The following is a 19913-nucleotide window of genomic DNA, read 5'->3' on the forward strand; positions in this document are numbered from 1 at the left end:
AGTTTGGCAGTACTTTCAGTCAAAAGAAGGCCATTCAAGTCCAGCTACATGTTCAATTTACAATGCTGATTAGTCTGGTGGTGGCGAGGACCCTAAACTATACACAACATCACCGCTGTTACAACATCTGGTATGAAACATCTGGAAGAATATGAGATGTGCATGAAGGAATCTACAGACAGCAGCCAGAATGCAGCAACTTCAGGTACGGCAAAGGAAGGACAGTCACTGTTTACTTCATTAATGAGTTTACTGAGTTCATGGACTGAGGATGGGACGAGGATTCAGCAGAATCTCAACCAGTGGATTCAGGATTCGGCCGAACCCCAAAGAACTGGATTCGGTGCATCCCTAGAATCAAACATGGTGACTGGGTCTATATGAAATGTAATATATTGTGGATCCAACTCACAGGGTTTGCTGGGCATCAGCATGGCAGGACAGAGACCCTGCTTCAGGATTTCTGGTATTCCCTGAAACACGGTGTACCCAAAACAGACAAAGAGGGTGAGAGGAAACCAACCTTTAAAAAAATATGAAATAATTACGGCATTGCAAAGCAGCGTCTCGCCACCACGGCGTTAAACTCACCATTGTGTTAGTCACACCTTCCTTGCAGAACGTCTTGTAGTAGTCAAAGTCATTTTTGTTGGTGTAGGCTTTGACTAATGTCATGAACTTTTCGGGGCACTTGTCCACACACATCTGGAGAAGGAAGCAACATTCACAGCAGGACACAGTTCATTTCTCTTCATGGACAGGCACAGTATTGTGTCAAAATGTGATAAAATCTGGTTTTTAATTAAATTATGGGTAAACATATGATGTGTGCCTCTGTGGTATAAGCAGGTGACGTCTTGTGGCTGCCTGAGGTATGTCTGTTATCTTATTTGATAGAAAGCTATGCAGTCACCTGTTATTTCTGACAATTTCATAAACAAAAATGTCTATTATGCTTGAGTAAATAATACTAGCCAGGGAAAACCCTGACGAACTTCTGGCAAATTTGAGATTTGCTCTGCAAGTCCGTCTGGTCAAGAGCCCATTCAAACCCATTTCTAATGTTTCCAAATCGAGGCACCAATCACAACCGTTGAGGCGGGCTCTACACCAATCACAACCGTTGAGGCGGGCTCTACACCAATCACAACCGTTGAGGCGGGCTCTACACCAATCACAACCGTTGAGGCGGGCTCTACACCAATCACAACCGTTGAGGCGGGCTCTACACCAATCACAACCGTTGAGACGGGCTTTACACCAATCACAACCGTTGAGACGGGCTTTACACCAATCACAACCGTTGAGGCGGGCTTTACACGATGACTATAGCGCCATCTCCTTCATCGTTCTGATTGGTTGAAGGACTATCCATTGTGCCCAGAGGCATTTGAGCGGCGTCCGTTGGTGACGCCCCTTTGGAAATGGGCTGTGAATGAAGCTTCCCCAGACCCCCCCCCCCTCAGTTACAGCTGAGAAGGTCTGGGGTCAACCAGGTTAAAATAAAGCCCCAATTCAGAAAAAGAATAATATTTAAGAGAGTCCGCTACAGCCCGACTCCGGAGATAAAACTGAGATTAGCGATCATATTCTTGTTTATGTTCTGCTTATTCAACTGTTGTTGTTGACTTGCTCTTCAAACACATTAGGAGAGGATTTGAACTGCTATTTCTATTCTCACTTCTGATCATTTCGGTGCTGGTGATTTTTTTCTTTTAGGTTGGCTTTTGGGGGGGAGGGGGGTGGGGACCCTGCTTTTTAGTTTTATTTATTTCAATTCAGTCCTTCCAGAAAAATGCGGAGTTTTTTTGTGATTGTTTTGGGCTAAAATCCTTGATTATGCGGCACGTTTTCTTAAAAAATGTGATGGAATATACGGGATATTTATGCAATTTTATGCGATGAAATTGTGGGAACTTGCAAAAACTGGTTTCATCGTGGCTTCATCGCGGGGTTTGCAGCTTTTCGATGATGTTCACGTCGCGTGATTACGTCACTTCATAACGTTCCCATGGCAACAGGGGAAAATGGCTGCTCTTGTGTGAAGTAAACGCAACATTTTTCAACTTTCTGCTAAGATATGCGTGACTTTTTTGCAACGAAAATGCGGGGATTATGAAATCATGCAAGCCTCGCATATTTTGCGCGGAAATCGGCAATTTATGCGGCGAAAGTGCGGCGTATTTGAAAAAATGCGGCACCCGAAATAAATATGTGGACTTTGGCTGATTATGCATTGAATTATGAGATCACATAATCACGTTTTTCTGGAGGGACTGGTAATCTCGTGTGCATGCACTTGATTGTTGCTGTCAGGAGTTTGTACCTCTATGGTTGAAAGCACTTAATAGGAAGTCGCTTTGGATTTTCCAGAGGCAGCGAGTTGAGCTGGACGCCCCTGATTTGCATAAAGTTGCCTGGATTCAACTTTATGCAAATGAGGAGCGGGCAGGCGCCTGGGTAGCTCACCTGGTACAGCGCATTCCCATATACTGTTTACTGTAATCTCCAGAGAAGAATAGATGAGTTCCCACCTGTGTGGTCGGACACTGGAACTCCAGCAGCACCATGGGACTGGCACACTTCATGATGTTGAAGTAGAACAACACGGGCTTGTCCCTGTTACACACACACACAGAGACAGACACACACACACACACACACACACACACACACACACAGAGACAGACACACACACACAGACAGACACACAGAGACAGAGACAGACAGACAGACACACACACACACACAGAAACACACACACAGAGACAGAGACACACACACACAGAGACACACACACACAGACACACACACAGAGACAGACACACACAGACAGAGACAAAGACACACACACACACACACACACAGAGACACACACACACAGACAGAGACAAACACACACACACACAGAGACACACACAGACAGACACAGACACACACACACAGACACACAGAGACAGACACACACACAGAAACACACACACAGAGACAGAGACACAGACACACACACACACACACAGACAGACAGAGACAAACACACACAGAGACACACAGACACACAGACAGAGACACACACAGAGACAGAGACACACACATTAATTTAAGCAAAAAATCTAAGCTCTATCCTGTGATTCAGTCAAAACTATTCATTTGAAAAAGCCTACAAATGAATATTCTTAAAATTGCAATTACTTCTGAGACAATTCATCGTACAGTAACATTTGGAATTAAAAAGCAATATCTGTACGTTTTGGATTACGAACAGACTCCATTGCACTGTGCTTCAATGCTGTTTTTGGCTACCATGCCTTTGTTTAAGTACACAAAACAAGTATTTTCTCATCCTTTTCTTATGAGGGTGTTACATCAACAGACTTGGGTAGAAGGTACAAGTGGGAGGAGTGGTTTCATGGTTTCCATGTAGGTAAAGGGTGTGTAGGAAAAACACATCCAGTTGCAGCACATTTAATGGACATGAATCATCCAGTCTCTTTCCATACAATTTGTTATTCTAAGTGTCTGACAACATTATGGGATGGATCCCTACAGAGATAGACCTTTCAGTTAAAGAGGAAGATCCTTTTAGTTTAACATGAAACACCCCCGAAATCCCCATCACCAAACTATACCAGACTCCATGTAAATAATCAGGACTTTTAGCGTGTATAGAGCCAGCATATCTCCACCAGACTCCATGTAAATAATCAGGACTTTTAGCGTGTATAGCGCCAGCATATTTCCACCAGACTCCATGTAAATAATCAGTACTTTTAGCATGTATAGAGCCAGCATATTTCCACCAGACTCCGTGTAAATAATCACTACTTTTAGCGTGTATAGAGCCAGCATATTTCCACCAGACTCCATGTAAATAATCAGTACTTTTAGCGTGTATAGAGCCAGCATATTTCCACATGTAAATGGGTGAATTAAGGGTTTATTTCAACCAAACCAGAGTGGTGGTTGTTGGAACAGTGGAAAGATGAACCAAGACGGCTTTTGGTAGTTTTATTTAGTTTCTGTCCACTTTGAATGAAGTGTGTTTTACGATGATAAAAGTCCTGATTGTTTACATGGAGTCTGGTGGGATTGGTAAATGTGATTTCGGGGCTGAGTCGAGGAGGCACACATTTGGAAAATGAGAAAGGCCCAATGTATTCCGTTTTTAATTTACGTTTCACACAATGTCCCAACTTCACTGGAATTGGGGTTTGTGTTAAGTTAAAATTATTTTTGTGGAAAAGGATGACAAAGCTGTTTGCATACTTTACCTTCCTCAATGGTATCTACTCTGAGGAAGACGAGATGAATAACTGAAAACATGAATGTGCCATGGTGTGTGTGGCGTTTTTCTGATGGACATTTGCTGCACTGAAGCATCACACAAACCTCGCAGTGTGTGCGTTCTCAAAGCAAGACGAAAATGTCCAGCAGAGAAACAGGGACAATTACTATAATTATAAATCTATATCTATACTCTGTCTGAACTAGGAAAAACTGCTTTTAGGTTCAGTGCACCCGACTCCTGGAACAAATTACAGAACTTTCTTCAAATTAACTCACTTGTGCCTCTTCAACAATTTAGAAATCTGGTTTTAAACCTGCAAACTACTACTTGTAACTGATTTACATAGCTGTACATTCTTTTGCATCCTCATTATCCTAATTTATTTATCAAATAATTTTCCAATTCAGAATGTTTGTATGGTATTTTTATATTTCTTATGATTGTATTTTCTGTTCTGTTTTGGTCTTTGTAATCGGCCTCAATGACGTAAATGAGGGTCGCCCATTAATCAGTCCTTCCAGAAAAATACAGAGTTTTTTTGTGATTGTTGCGAGCAAAAATCCTTGATTATGCGGCACGTTATCTTAAAAAAATGTGATGGAATATGTGGGATATTTATGCAATTTTATGCTATGAAATTGTGGGAACTTGCAAAAACTGCAGTTTCATCGTGGCTTCATCGCGGGGTTTGCAGCTTTTCGATGACGTTCATGTTGCGTAATTACGTCACTTCATAACGTTCCCATGGCAACAGGGGAAAACGGCTGCTCTTGTGTGAAGTAAACAACATTTTTCAACTTTTTGCTAAGATATGTGTGACTTTTTTACAACGAAAATGCGGGGATTATGAAATCATGCAACCCCTGCATATTTTGCGCAGAATTCGGCAATTTATGCAGCGAAAGTGCGGCGTATTTGAAAAAATGCGGCCCCCGAAATAAATATGCAGACTTTGGCTGATTATGCATTGAATTATGAGATCTCATAATCACATTTTTCTGGAGGGACTGATTAATGATTTCAAGGATAAATAAAAAGGTTGAATGAGTGAATGGAAAGAAACTCACGCAAGTGGCGTGCCAGCCTGCCCACAGAACTGGCCTCGACTGTCTGTGGGGTAGATCACCTTCCTGGGGTCGCCCTGGGACCAGGCTGGAGGGTACAAGGTTACAAAAACAAGTTGTGTTTGTAGGTTTTATCTTTGGTTTTTAAATCAGTATACCAAGAGCTGGTTCCTTACCGAGTATTCCCACTGCAATATAAGCCAATATGGCAATGATGAAGAGGATGCAGCACACGATGTCTGTGCAGCCCCTAGTCAGGAGAGAGCAAAGTTTAAAGTGTTAAAGTGCTCATATTATGCTCATTTTTTCAACAGGTACATAATTAAAAAGCACTGTATTTTTGTTGTACTGCACATTGCTGCAGCTCCTCTTTTCACCCTGTGTGTTGAGCTCTTTGTTTTAGCTACAGAGTGAGACATCTCACTTCTGTAACATCTTTGTTGGGAGTCGCACATGTGCAGTACCTAGGTAAGGACTACTAGCCAGTCAGAAGCAGAGTATGAGGGCCCTGACAGTACCTAGGTAAGGACTACTAGCCAGTCAGAAGCAGAGTATGAGGGCCCTGACAGTACCTAGGTAAGGACTACTAGCCAGTCAGAAGCAGAGTATGAGGGCGTGCCATGCTAGCAGCTAGGTGAGCATTATAACGTGTGTTCCAAAGTGACCACGTTTGTCTCTGAAGTAAAGGCTGGACTACAATAGAGCTGTTTGGAGCAGTTTGTGAACAGTGTTTTCTGTTGGAGATGGTAAGTCCATTTGGGGGGAGGACTTTGGGCTTTTTCACTTTGTAAACCTATAACATGCACAAAAAAGATATACATGTATAACACAATAAAGGAAAGGGAAAAGCCAAAAAGCATAATGTGAGAACTTTAAAAGAAACTCCTTGTAGCCACTTACACACGTAAAAGTAGAATGACATGTCTATCTCACCTGTTCTGGATCGGGCCCTTGAATGTCGGGTCGAACTTCCTTGGCTCGCCTACAAAGAAGGAAATAGAAGTGTATTCATCACTCTGAGTTATGGCTCGTGAGACGTCTACAACTGTACATGCAGGATAACGTGGTAACACAGACACGTAGGGCTGTCCAGTTCATCAAATTGTATTTTAGTGTAATATTTCTTAGGCCTCCTACACACTGGCTGGGTGGTGTGAGCGTGGCGTACATGAGCGTGGCGTTTCTCTTGCATGTCAGCTACGTGGCGTTTTCTCTGTCTTTCCACACCAGAAAGGTGTCTGACGCAGCGCTGCTGCTGCTGCTAGCCTTGTCTGGACACGTGGATGTTTCCCACAAACATAAACAGAAATATATACTGATCTGATTACAGCAAAGACAACGTCGGCAGTATTGACGGCTAAATAGGCTGCAGAATATTTCTGTCAGTGTCTGATGCGACGAAAAAGGCGTCTTTCAGCGTGTTTGTGTAACGCACCGGGGAGAGCAGCAGTTCGAGAGCTTTTTACTTTCCTCTCGCGTACAGAACCGTACGCCCACCCACAACCTTTTCCTTAACATAACTGCGTCTAAAGGGACGGCAATAGTCCCGACCAAGCACGTTTACTTATAGCGCTAAAGGAGACTTTTAGCGTCAATAACAACGACAAAGGCACCTGACCAAGTGTCCATATTTTACGAGATGGGTGTGAGAACGTGTTGAAATAACATAAACATCTTTGAGTATTCTATGTTGCCTGGAAACGCTTCCAACACGCTGACATGTGCCGTGGTAACAGAGATACGTAGGGCTGTCCAGTTCAAATTGTGATCGCAATTCCGTTACCAACGATCACAAAAACAATGTAATCGAGAAAAGCGATTGTTTTGCACATTACATTTTGCAAGTGAATTCTTGTTTTGTGTGAGTGATCTGAAGAGTATTTCAAAAAAGGTTAAAACCTGGAAAGTATGACGGGAAATATCACAGTAGTAGGTGTTTTCAGGGTTGATTTGTGTCACTGTTGCACTGTTTTTTAAGTTCAATAAATAATCTTTCAAAAATATGGGGATGTTGATTTTTTTTCCATAATCGAGCAGCCCTAGATGCTCATTCTCATAGTAGATTAATCTGTGGATTCTTTTCTGGATGAATGGATCAGTTGATAGGTCTCTAAAATGTCAGGAAATGTTGAACAACGTGGATCAGAGTTCCCCAAAAAGCCCAAGATGACGTCTTCAAATATCTTGTTTTGTCCCCAACTCAAAAATATTCAGTTTCCTGTCCCAGAGGATCACCTAAAAATGACTCAGCAATGCACGCACACTGTTAGTTAATCATTCTTCACAACTGTTGGTCTTACTTGTCTCTCGAACGGGGCTGACGGGGTGGGTGTGTGTGTGTGTGTGTGTGTGTGTGTGTGTGTGTGTGTGTGCGTGCCTGTCTGTCTGCCTGTCTGTCTGATATGAAATGTAAAATATTGTTATTTGTTACATGTTTTTTTTTTTTTTTACTCATTAAGTGATGTTTCAACTTTTAAAATGTTGTATTTGTGTATTTGAGGGACGGCAGATGTAAGTTAGCCCAGGGCTAACTCTGCTGCAGTGCATCAAATGGTCACATGTATGTTTTAATTGCACATTGTCCCTTTTATAAATAAATTGAAGAAACTAGAACATATTCATATTTAAGGAGCTAGAATCTGAGAAATTTAACTTTTTTCCATAAAAAAAATAACTCAAACCGACACACAATTTGATTTTGAGTGTGTGTATGTGTATATGTCCGTGCGTGTCTGTCTGTCTGTGTATGTGCGTGTCTGTCTGTGTATGTGCGTGTCTGTCTGTGCGTGTGTATGTGTGTATGTGCGTGCCTGTCTGTCTGTCTGTGTATGTGCGTGTGTGTCTGTGTATGTGCGTGTGTGTCTGTCTGTGTATGTGCGTGTCTGTCTGTCTGTCTGTCTGTCTGTGTATGTGAGTGTGTGTCTGTCTGTCTGTCTATGTGTGTGTCTGTCTGTGTATGTGCGTGTGTGTCTGTCTGTGTATGTGTGTATGTGCGTGTGTGTCTGTCTGTCTGTATGTGCGTGTGTGTCTGTCTGTATGTGCGTCTGTCTGTCTGTGTATGTGTGTGTCTGTCTGTCTGTGTATGTGCGTGCCTGTCTGTCTGTCTGTGTATGTGCGTGCCTGTCTGTCTGTCTGTGTATGTGCGTGCCTGTCTGCCTGTCTGTCTGATATGAAATGTAAAATATTATTTGTTACGTTTTTTTTTTTTTACTCATTAAGCGATGTTTCAACTTTTAAAATGTTGTATTTGTGTATTTGAGGGACGGCAGATGTAAGTTAGCCCAGGGCTAACTCTGCTGCAATGCATCACATGGTCACATGTATGTTTTAATTGCACATTGTCCCTTTTATAAATAAATTGAAGAAACTAGAACATATTCATATTTAAGGAGCTAGAATCAGAGAAATTTAACTTTTTTTTCATAAAAAAAAAATAACTCAAACCGACTCACAATTTGATTTTACAGATTGAGCTGCAGACAAAATCAGTGTGAAATATTAATTTATTTCTATAAACTGCAAAACAACAGCGGTGTCCTCTTATCAAAAGTGACACTGAAATTGCATTTTATCTTAAATAAGACGACGTAGTGACGTCTGAAGTGAAACCTAAAGTAGGTTACGCCCTAGGATGTTTAAAAACTGAATCGCAAATTCATTTTTTATCTCAACCGATTGTAACCTTCACTGATTTATATCCAAATATATTGAGTTTCCTGTCCCAGAGGAGAGAAGAAACTAGAAAATATTCACATTTAACAAGCTGACATCAGAGAAGTTGGACTACGGTTTCATAAACTCCCATCTGTTATCAAATATTTGGGGGTAAATGTAATAGTATAACTACTAATCAATTCATCTCTGCAGCTGTATGTAGAGATGCACCCAGACTGAGTTTTTTTTAAGGTTAACCAGTACGCCTCCCCCCCTCTTCCTCCCATTCTTCTGTCCGATCACTTCCCCCTCCAAGCAGACACGCCCGTAACAACGGATTCCTCCCTGGTGACTAAGCAGAAGCAAACCCATGTGAAAGACGGAGCCAACATGACCTGTCCAACCACGAGAGTCATTGTTATAATGTAAACATTATTCTATTTCTGATATATTGTGTCGCCTGTTGTACTTGAATAGATATATTTGCACTGGCACTCTCTTGCACTATGATACCATTGCACCTTTCTGCACCGTTCCTTTAAACACGCTACAATCTGACTTTACTGTAAGGGCACACTGTTGCTATCTCCCTTCAGTCCTTCCAGAAAAATGCAGAGTTTTTTTGTGATAGTTTTGGGCTAACATCCTTGATTATGCGGCACGTTTTCTTAAAAAATGCGATGGAATATGCAGGATATTTATGCAATTTTATGCGAAGAAATTGCGGGAACTTGCAAAAACGGCGGTTTCATCGTGGCTTCATCGCGGGGTTTGCAGCTTTTCGATGATCACGTCACTTCATAACGCTCCCATGGCAACAGGGGAGAACGGCTGCTCTTGTGTGAAGTAAACGCAACATTTTTCAACTTTCTGCTGAGATATGGGTGACTTTTTTGCAATGAAAATGCGGGGATTATGAAATCATGCAAGCCCCGCATATTTTGCATGGAAATCGGCAATGCGGCGAAAGTGCGGCGTATTTGAAAAAAATGCACCCCCCGCCCACATAAATATGCAGACTTTGGCTGATTATGCATTGAATTATGAGATCACATAATCACGTTTTTCTGGAGGGAGTGATCCTTTGTATTTTTGTAGTTTGTATGTGTGCGTGGATGTCATATGTCATGTCTGTGTGCATATGTGTAGGTATGTGGTTGTGTAAGCTATTGGACACCTTAATTTCCTTCAGGATAAATAAAGTATCTATCTCTATCTATCTAGAGGGGGGGCCTATATCATGTATTGCACTATATTACTTTGACAAGGCAATACTCTTATGTTGATCCAAGATTAATGCCAAAGCCAAGACATTTAAAAAAAGGTCCAACCTGAATCTAAGGGCGTTTTCACACATACCACATTTGGTCCGGACTTTCGGACTTTTCAGTTTGATCCGAACCAAAATTAGAGGTGTGAAACCTCCCCCGGACCACGGTCCGGATCAAAAGACCAAATTTTGGTCCGACCAAAAGAGGTGGTCTCGGTCCGGACCAAACTGAACCATGGTCCGGTTCGTTTACAGTGTGAAAGCATTTTTTGGATGGTTCGGACTTTCGGACCAAATACAAGAAGCTCTGGCAGGCTCTCCTTGTGTTACAAGACCGGGGAAGCTCCTTTAAGGAATAGCTCGGTGCTTAGTGTGTAGACTACATGAGAGAGTGAGAGTGACGGTGAATGAGCACAGAGCAGACAGCTGTCAGCTATCAGAGCTGAGAATACATCAGCAGTTTATTTGTTAAGTGGTAGTAAATGTACAGTGTAGGTTTCCGTTTGTCTCTGAATAAATTCTCCAGAAAGTTCCAGTGTCTTGCTTCTCAACATCACAACAAAACAAAAAGAGCCGCGGCCGTATGGGAGAGCAGCAGTCAGTAGGAGAGAGCAGCAGTCAGTAGGAGAGAGCAGCAGTCAGTAGGAGAGAGCAGCAGTCAGTAGGAGAGAGCAGCAGACAGTAGGAGAGAGCAGCAGACAGTAGGAGAGAGCAGCAGACAGTAGGAGAGAGCAGCAGTCAGTAGGAGAGAGCAGCAGTCAGTAGGAGAGAGCAGCAGTCAGTAGGAGAGAGCAGCAGTCAGTAGGGGAGAGCAGCAGTCAGTAGGGGAGAGCAGCAGTCAGTAGGAGAGAGCAGCAGTCAGTAGGAGAGAGCAGCAGTCAGTAGGGGAGAGCAGCAGTCAGTAGGGGAGAGCAGCAGTCAGCTGAAAAAACTCTGACCCAGAGAGAGGAGACGAGAGGACGGGGAAGTCCGTCTACAAACCAATCAGTTATAAGCATCTGGAGACGCAGCTCACGTATGTGATGACGGCAGGACGTAGTTTTGTCACGTATAGATCTTTAGTGCCAAAGCTTACCGGATCAAATGTTACAATGTAACAACAACATGAACCATGGTCCGGACCTTGGTTCAGACTTTCATGTGTGAAAACGCCCTAAAGCAACTCAAAGCTCTCAGAAAGATCGGTGTTATTTTGGTTCTGATAAGACTTCTGAACCGTCTGAAGCAAAGTCAAAGTCCCAGACACATCCATGGTGTTGTAATGCTTGAAGTTAAAACATTGATATAATTTACACTATCAGGAATGTCACTGCACTAATGTCATAGGGCAGTAGGGCTGCACAATATAGGCCCTACTGCCTAATCATCGCAGCAATATCCACGTCGCTAAAGGCTGCGACATATCCCCACAGACATCCAGAGATGTTATGTTAGTTGAAAGAAAACCAGTAGAAAACTGAACTTCATGATGTAACTTTCACTCTTTTTAATGCTGCCTTTTATATTACATACAATGTTCAATTTGTTCAATAAAAGAAAGTTGGAAAATTATTTCCTTTCATTTGTTTTAAATTCAACGAGCAAGTTGTATTTTAGAATACTGAAAGCAGCAGAAATACAGAACTGAGTACACTTTTATATCAGTTATCGCAAGTACTATCGTTAACGTGATATTCAACAACATTATCATCTCATATTTAAGCCTATTCTAAGTATCAACGGATGGTCTGACAATTATTGCAGGCTCGGGCATTTCAACTAAGATAAGTCATGTTTTATGCTTTTTCATGCTGAGCACATCTCTAGTAAACACTAGCCTGGTGAGAGCGTCCTGATCTGGTGAGCTCCAGTTTTCAACTCGCAGATCAGTCTGGCATCTTGAGACTGAGAAAATTTGGAGCCGTTCTCCAAACGACCGACCAATCAGCGTTGGTTTTGAGGCGGGTTTAGGTGTGACGCAACCAGAAGCGACTGTTCAGTCTAAACAACGTGGCGGCTTCCACGGATGAGATGAGCGTAGCTATCGAGCAAGTTTTATCCGAATTAGAAGTATTCCTTCATTGAAAGAAGAGCAAAAGTCTATCACCAACATAGGTGGTGATAGGCAGATGGTTTATCCAATCAGCTAACCAGGATTTTCGCCCCTTCCCAAAAGTTCTCCAACGGAAAGTTCCCAGATGGATATGCCGAGCAATCAATCTGGTCAATCAGTCAGGTTAGGTAAACACAATATTTAAAGTGATGCTTTTGCATGGAGAAACTCTGTCAATTAACTGTTTATATTGCACTTTTTCTAGTCTTAACGACCACTCAAAGCACACAGCTCTGTCGATTAAATCAACTAATCACTTAATCGACAAAAATCATACGAGTTTTAGTTGCCTAAGTTTATTTAGTCCAGGGCAGCCCTGGTTTTCGACAGGTCACGTGAAGTCAGAAGCAGAGCGTCCATTATCTAAGCAAATTCATCTCGCAGCTCTGAACTGAACTCAGAGAACATTAGCTTCACTCAGCAGGTCAGAGCTCTCCGGGGGACAGAAATAAGAAAGCAGTGTGCCACATTATTACTGCTGAGCTAACCAGGGGTGTAGCACAACATTCTGGGCCCTGTAGAAAGGCATTTCCTACGGGCCCCTCCCAGCATCCACAGCTATTCATTCTGGCATCTTTTTGGGCCCTCCTCACATCAGGGCTTTGGGTACTCAGTCCCCCCCCCCAGTCCGACATCCCTGGAGCAAACTAAAAGCTTTGATCAAAAAGGGCACCTGCACTTTAACACAAAAAGAATGGTTTTATATCCAAAATAACCAATATTTTGACATCATGGCTGCAGTGTCAAAGGTTTAAAATCATCATAAATCCCATACTACAATTCAACACCATTATTTCCCATTTTTTGGGATAAATATCCATCCATCCATCCATCCATCCGACGTTCCACTTCCAGGATTGCTCCAGTGCCGCCCACTCTCTTCCTCTGTCTCTGTGTTGGCGTTCTAACCTCCGGCTGATTTGTGAGGACTATGGTTGACTGCTCCTCAGATCTCTGCAGGGTAAATCCAGACAGCTAGCTAGACTATCTGTCCAATCTGAGTTCTCTGTTGCACGACTAAAACTACTTTTGAACGTACACATGTTCCACCAAAACAAGTTCCTTCCTGAGACTATTTAGCAGAGGCACCGTGGCTCCGTCCGGAGCTTAGCCCCGCCCACGATGATTGTGATTGGTTTAAAGAAATGCCAATAAACCAGAGCAGGTTTTACCCCTATCCAGGAATGCTGTGCGGACTAGACAGACCTCCCTTCCTTTCTTCCTTCCTTCCTTCTGGCAATGCAAAACTAATCCCATACCCCCACACATGAATGGACTTTCTCCACAATATATTACGGACCTGCTAACACCATATTCTGCCCCCCCACCTCATGGCATCCTCACAACAGCTCCTCCTAGTCCCATTGCCTGTTTATGTATCGAGGCAGACTTCACCCCCTTTGCCTTCGTTCTAAAGCACTTTGGGTCAGCTTATGTCGTTTTAAATGTGCTATATAAATAATGACGACTTGACATGTATATGTACATTATTTAGCATTGGAGTCCAGACATTGAAGTATGGTCTGTGGCGGTCAAAAGGCACTCAACACAAACAAAAAATTGTTTTAAATCCCCAAAAAAACAAACTATATATTTTGACATAATTGCTGCCGTGTTAAAGGAATACGCCACCATTTGTTGAAATAGGGTTACTCACCACCTCCTCTATATTTATATAGGTGGGCAAACGCATCTTTGTGCATGCATTGTCTTACCCGCTAGCTTAGCTTAGCATAGTGAATGGAATCCTATGTTGCCGGTTAGCAAGTCGTGAGTAAAAGTGACCCAACAACAACAAAAACAAAACCTAATTGTGGCCTGTGTATTCACAACGAGTACAAATAGCAATGCAGATTAAGACTAGACCATTTCCTAGGCAGATATTGACTTGGGACTATATTGTGTGGAAGTACAGCTGAAGCACTGCTACTTGGGCGCAGAGATATCACGTGTGGCGCCCCTTTAACTTATCATTCCCAGACTACCACAGCATGTACAGCATATATGTACATTATAGGGCTGTGTATTGGCAAGAATCTGGCGATATGATACGTATCACGATACATGGTCACATATTGGGATTTTTTTAAAGTATAATTTTAGAAAAAGTAATATTTAAAAAAAGACATGATGTGCATAAAAGTCAAAGAAGTTTACTTTAGGTAAACAATTCAGTACGCAGAAAATCAAACTGCCAGTTTGGGATTGTGGTTCCAGGTTCTTAGTGAGCTAATGTTTATATGCTAAAGTAGGCCAAAGGTCAGCCATAGCTACGCTGTTAGCTTCAAGCAAAAAGTCAGGCACTGCTAGACACCGCTAGGCCCTGCTAGACACCGCTAGGGACTGCTAGGCCCTGCTAGACACCGCTAGGCGCTGCTAGACACCGCTAGGGACCGCTAGGCCCTGCTAGACACCGCTAGGGACTGCTAGGCCCTGCTAGACACCGCTAGGCCCTGCTAGACACCGCTAGGGACTGCTAGGCACCGCTAGGGACTGCTAGGCACCGCTAGGGACTGCTAGGCACCGCTAGGGACCGCTAGGCACCGCTAGGCCCTGCTAGGCACCGCTAGGCCCTGCTAGGCACCGCTAGGGACTGTTTGGCAAGGACACTAGTGGTGTCTCAGCATGGCCATCTAGCAGTAGGGGATTTAAAACAACATAAACGTGAACCACTGTCTTACATCAATATTTTTGTACGTAAACTTTAAAAAAATAAAATAAATCAATATTGTGTTTTTGAAAATCGATACAGTATTGCTAAATAAAATACCGCGGTACTCAAGTGTATTGATTTTTTCTTACACCCCTAGTTCATTATGCAGCATTGGAGTCTAGACAGAAGTAGTCTGTGGCGTCTTTGCATATTAATTATGTATGTGGGCTGGAGGATAATGCTGCAGCAAACATTTACCCAACGAGCTCTGATTTAGCTTTTAGGGAAGGCACAGCTTCCTGTTAGAAAGAGCATGGGTGTTGCTTTTCATATCCTGATTCAAATGAATTTTCATGTGAATGAAGATTGATTCAGCGCCATCGATTCATAAAATCCTGAGATGGATCTTTGAAGAGGCTGTTTTAAAGCTAGAGCTGAGTGAAGATGTTGGTATCATGATGAGAGAAGAGGGAAAAACTGCCGTGGCCAATTTTCACAGATGTATGGCTTCATGTACAGTGCTGCTCTTAAGTGATAATACAAAAATCATCTTTCGGAAATTGATCTTAATGCCTTAATTTAAAAAAATGAGGAAAAATCCAATCTTTAAGGACACCAATTTTCTTTTTGAATGAATAATGTATCGCAATTTAAATAAATGTTCTTCCTTAAAATACAGGGGGCATAAGTCAGTACACCCCTATGTTAAATTCCCATAGAGGCAGGCAGACTTTTATTTTGAAAGGCCAGTTATTACATGGATCCAGGATACTATGCATCCTGATAAAGTTCCCTTGGTCCCCACATCATCACATACCCTTCACCATACCCCCCCATCATCACATACCCTTCACCATACCCCCCCATCATCACATACCCTTCACCATACCCCACCATCATCACATACCCTTCACCATACCCCCACCATCATCACATACCCTTCACCATACCCCCCCATCATCACATACCCTTCACCATACCCCCCCATCATCACATACCCTTCACCATACCCCCCCATCATCACATACCCCACATACCCTTCACCATACCCCACATCATCACATACCCTTCACCATACCTACAGATTGGCATGGTTTTATGGGTTAGGGTTAGATGTGGGGGTATGGTGAAGGGTATGTGATGATGTGGGGGTATGGTGAAGGGTATGTGATGATGTGGGGGTATGGTGAAGGGTATGTGATGATGTGGGGTATGGTGAAGGGTATGTGATGATGTGGGGGTATGGTGAAGGGTATGTGATGATGTGGGGGTATGGTGAAGGGTATGTGATGATGGGGGGGTATGGTGAAGGGTATGTGATGATGTGGGGGTATGGTGAAGGGTATGTGATGATGTGGGGGCCAAGGGAATTTTATCAGGATGCATAGTATCCTGGATCCATGAAATAACTGGCCTTTCAAAATAAAAGTCCTTGAACCCAGATCTCCCACATCAAAGGCATGTGTCATATCCACTGCTCCATCACCGCCATAGTCTTGCATGTTATCGCGAGGGTTTGTGAATATACTTCCGACTACTGCATGTGCTCAATAAAAAAAGATAGCTCCGGCTAAAAGAGTATTAAGCCTCCGGTATTCTCATTTTACTGTCTGGATCAACGGAAGTACATTTCCAAGATCATCATGTGCTTCACCTCCCGCTCTCTGGGTGTTGCCGTTCTCAAACTCCGTTCTCTTCGGGAAACGACAACAAACTTCGAGCTAGCGAGCACGCTTAAATGTCAAGAATATTTGGATCCTGCTTGGTTCTTTCAGGGAATGATTGTAGAAATTTATAAAGAACATGTTTAGGTCATTTCCTCTCTAACTGGGAGGTTTGGGGACTGATTGGTGGGATTGTTGTGGACCAAGTACACACAGAGATACACTGGTAAGAGCCAATGAGGTTTCACCATGTATCAGCTCATATAAGTGAAGCCTAGTCAACTTTATAAATAAAGTGCATTTAAACCAACAGAAGTTGACCCAATCAGGTGAACATTATAGAAATAGAAGGTGCAGAATATACAATGATGTAATACAAAACTACTGACATGGTAACAACAAAGTCAAGTAAAGAAACAGGAAGTTAGATGACTTGACAGAAGCCTCAGACAGTTGAAACGTGAATAGTTACAGACTCAACAAAGAAAAGGGAAGCCTTGTTAACTTCAATATGTGGCTTTAGAAACCAGAGACAGGCTTAATGCATTATATTATTAGAAGAACAGTCTGCCATTTTAATGGTTGTCCACACACAGCACAGGCATATTTGTGCAAGAGAAAACACTGATAAAAGAACTCCCTGTGCACACACACACACACACACACACACACACACACACACACACACACACACACACACACACACACACACACGCGCTCCAGTTTCACTCAATGCCTTTTAGACAGATTAATTTTTTGTTTTTAAGCGATAAGAAAAAGGCCTAAAGATTAACCAATTATTCCCCCAGTCATTTGACTTTTTGTAGAATACAGAATGAAATTAAGATAACAATCATTACAAAACTTAAGCAAAAGAAAGAGCAGTTACCATTCTTTCCATAAAATTCTCCTTCCCTCTCCTCGGGCATGTTGGAAGTCCTCTCTGGGCCAAATGTTGAACTGTACAGAGAATCCCTTTGAGTCTTTCCAAAGCCACTTTCTATCTAGTTCACTCCTTCCTCCGTGTCTCTGCTGATTTAGTGAGCCAGAGCGGGGGAAACACTTGTATTGTGGAGCTGCAAACCAGTCCAACCTGTCCTCCCAATGAATAGCTGTGAGCCCTGAGCAACGCTCCACCTCACCTCAGATTTCCCTCTGTGTTCATCCAGCAAAACAAACCGGCTGTTTTCAATCTGCGCCCCACCTGTGCAAGTTGCCTCAATCTCCTCCCACTTCCAAAATACCTCTGTCAGTCTATTTTCTTTGTGCCTGCCTCAAAAAGAAGCCCAAACAGAAAGATTAATCCACACAAATAGCTGCGAGAAAGAGAAGAGGCGTGGGCAAAGTTAGGGTGGAGACTGTTGTTGTGTACGAGGAGGAAAGCTATAAGTCAATTTGCATTAGTTGTTATCAAAAACATGTGTTTGGAGTTTGCCCCCCAGTGGTGTTTTAGGTCGCTGCAGAGGAGGAAGAAGAGGAGGCATGATTAGATTCAGGTGTGCAGGACATTTAATGCAGCAATCACCTGCTGTTAATTAGACCTAGACCCTATTTTCCTGTTTTGTGTGTAAGTGGCTGATGGGAACAACAATCTTTGATACTGGTGCAGTATTGAGCGAGAACGCTGTAACTGGCAGCTGTGAACCAAGCTGCAATGTAACCCTCCAGGACTAATGTTCAGCGTCCGTTTCCGTCCACTAAAAGTTCTGTTGTTGTTGCTGACAGACTCAGATTATTATTCTAAGTGTCTGACAACATTATGGGATGGATCCCTACAGAGATCGACCTTTTAGTTAAAGAGTAAGATCCTTTTAGTTTAACATGAAACAGCCCCGAAATCACCATCACCAAACTACACCAGACTCCATGTAAATAATCAGGACTTTTATCATCGTAAAACACACTTCATTCAAAGTGGACAGAAACTAAATATAAACATAAAAAGCCATCTTGGTTCATCTTTCCACTGTTCCAACAATCACCACTCTGGTTTGGTTGAAATAAACCCTTAATTCACCCATTTACATGTGGAGATATGCTGGCTCTATACACGCTAAAAGTCCTGATTATTTACATGGAGTCTGGTGGAAATATGCTGGCTCTATACACGCTAAAAATCCTGATTATTTACATGGAGTCTGGTGGAAATATGCTGGCTCTATACACGCTAAAAGTACTGATTATTTACATGGAGTCTGGTGGAGATATGCTGGCTCTATACACGCTAAAAGTCCTGATTATTTACATGGAGTCTGATGGAAATATGCTGGCTCTATACACGCTAAAAGTAGTGATTATTTACATAGAGTCTGGTGGAAATATGCTGGCTCTATACACGCTAAAAGTCCTGATTATTTACATGGAGTCTGGTGGAAATATGCTAGCTCTATACACGCTAAAAGTAGTGATTATTTACATGGAGTCTGGTAGAAATATGCTGGCTCTATACACGCTAAAAGTAGTGATTATTTACATGGAGTCTGGTGGAAATATGCTGGCTCTATACACGCTAAAAGTCCTGATTATTTACATGGAGTCTGGTGGAAATATGCTGGCTCTATACACGCTAAAAGTCCTGATTATTTAAATGGAGTCTGGTGGGTTTGGTGAATGTGATTTTGTGGCTGTTTCATGTTAAAAGTCCAATATGTAATATATATATTTACTGTAATAAATCCAAAAATGACCCCAATGCATCATCAGATATTAAGGAAACATGCTAAGTTGAAATACTATCTTTTCTGACAACAACGCTAATGCCAGAATTTTCTCCTTTTGAAATTTCCGTTCCGTGTGTTGGTATCAACTAATTATAGGGTCCACTCAAATCTCTTCCACTCAGTGTTTTCTCCCATCTTGTGGCGACATGGCAGTATTACACCGTGGATCCAATGACATGAAAGACAAATCTGTTTAGATCCCATTTTTTTCTGCTTTCCTTCCTTCGTGCTTTCACGTACTAAAAAATGTCAGCTCACTCTTTGTTCTGTATTCAACAGCCAAAGGCAATCAGAGTATGTCAGATGGATTCATAACTCTAACAAAGAGTCCCCACAGAAGCACTAAATGCTGCAAATTCTTCTAACAGATGCTGACACAAACTTTCATTTCGACTGAAAAGACTGAAAGTTTCCAACTTTCATTTCAGCTTGAATGACTTAAAGTTCCCGTCCTCTCAGAGTCCAGCAGTTTCTGAGAAATTGGATTTCTTTCTTGCATGCCTGCAGA

General features: G+C 42.4%; 1 protein-coding gene across 2 annotated transcripts in view; it reads right to left on the reverse strand.

Annotated features, from left to right (window-relative positions):
* The window catches only part of LOC116046738 (choline transporter-like protein 2), a 48278-nt gene extending 30263 nt beyond the window's left edge, over positions 1–18015 (reverse strand). Inside the window, exons 1-7 of one of the 2 annotated variants that reach the window (XM_031295138.2) lie at positions 17575–18012; positions 6286–6334; positions 5529–5602; positions 5356–5440; positions 2535–2619; positions 592–705; positions 413–473 (exon numbers count right to left, since the gene is read on the reverse strand). In XM_031295138.2, the coding sequence (XP_031150998.2) occupies positions 413–473; positions 592–705; positions 2535–2619; positions 5356–5440; positions 5529–5602; positions 6286–6334; positions 17575–17614 (508 nt within the window). In that variant the 5' untranslated portion in view covers positions 17615–18012. Of the gene's footprint in view, positions 1–412; positions 474–591; positions 706–2534; positions 2620–5355; positions 5441–5528; positions 5603–6285; positions 6335–17574 lie in introns of both variants that reach the window. The other variant, XM_035996541.1, reaches the window with a different exon arrangement.
* Positions 18016–19913: the final 1898 nt, after the last annotated feature.

This window comes from Sander lucioperca, chromosome 21, assembly GCF_008315115.2.
Source record: "Sander lucioperca isolate FBNREF2018 chromosome 21, SLUC_FBN_1.2, whole genome shotgun sequence".
Taxonomy (NCBI): domain Eukaryota; kingdom Metazoa; phylum Chordata; class Actinopteri; order Perciformes; family Percidae; genus Sander; species Sander lucioperca.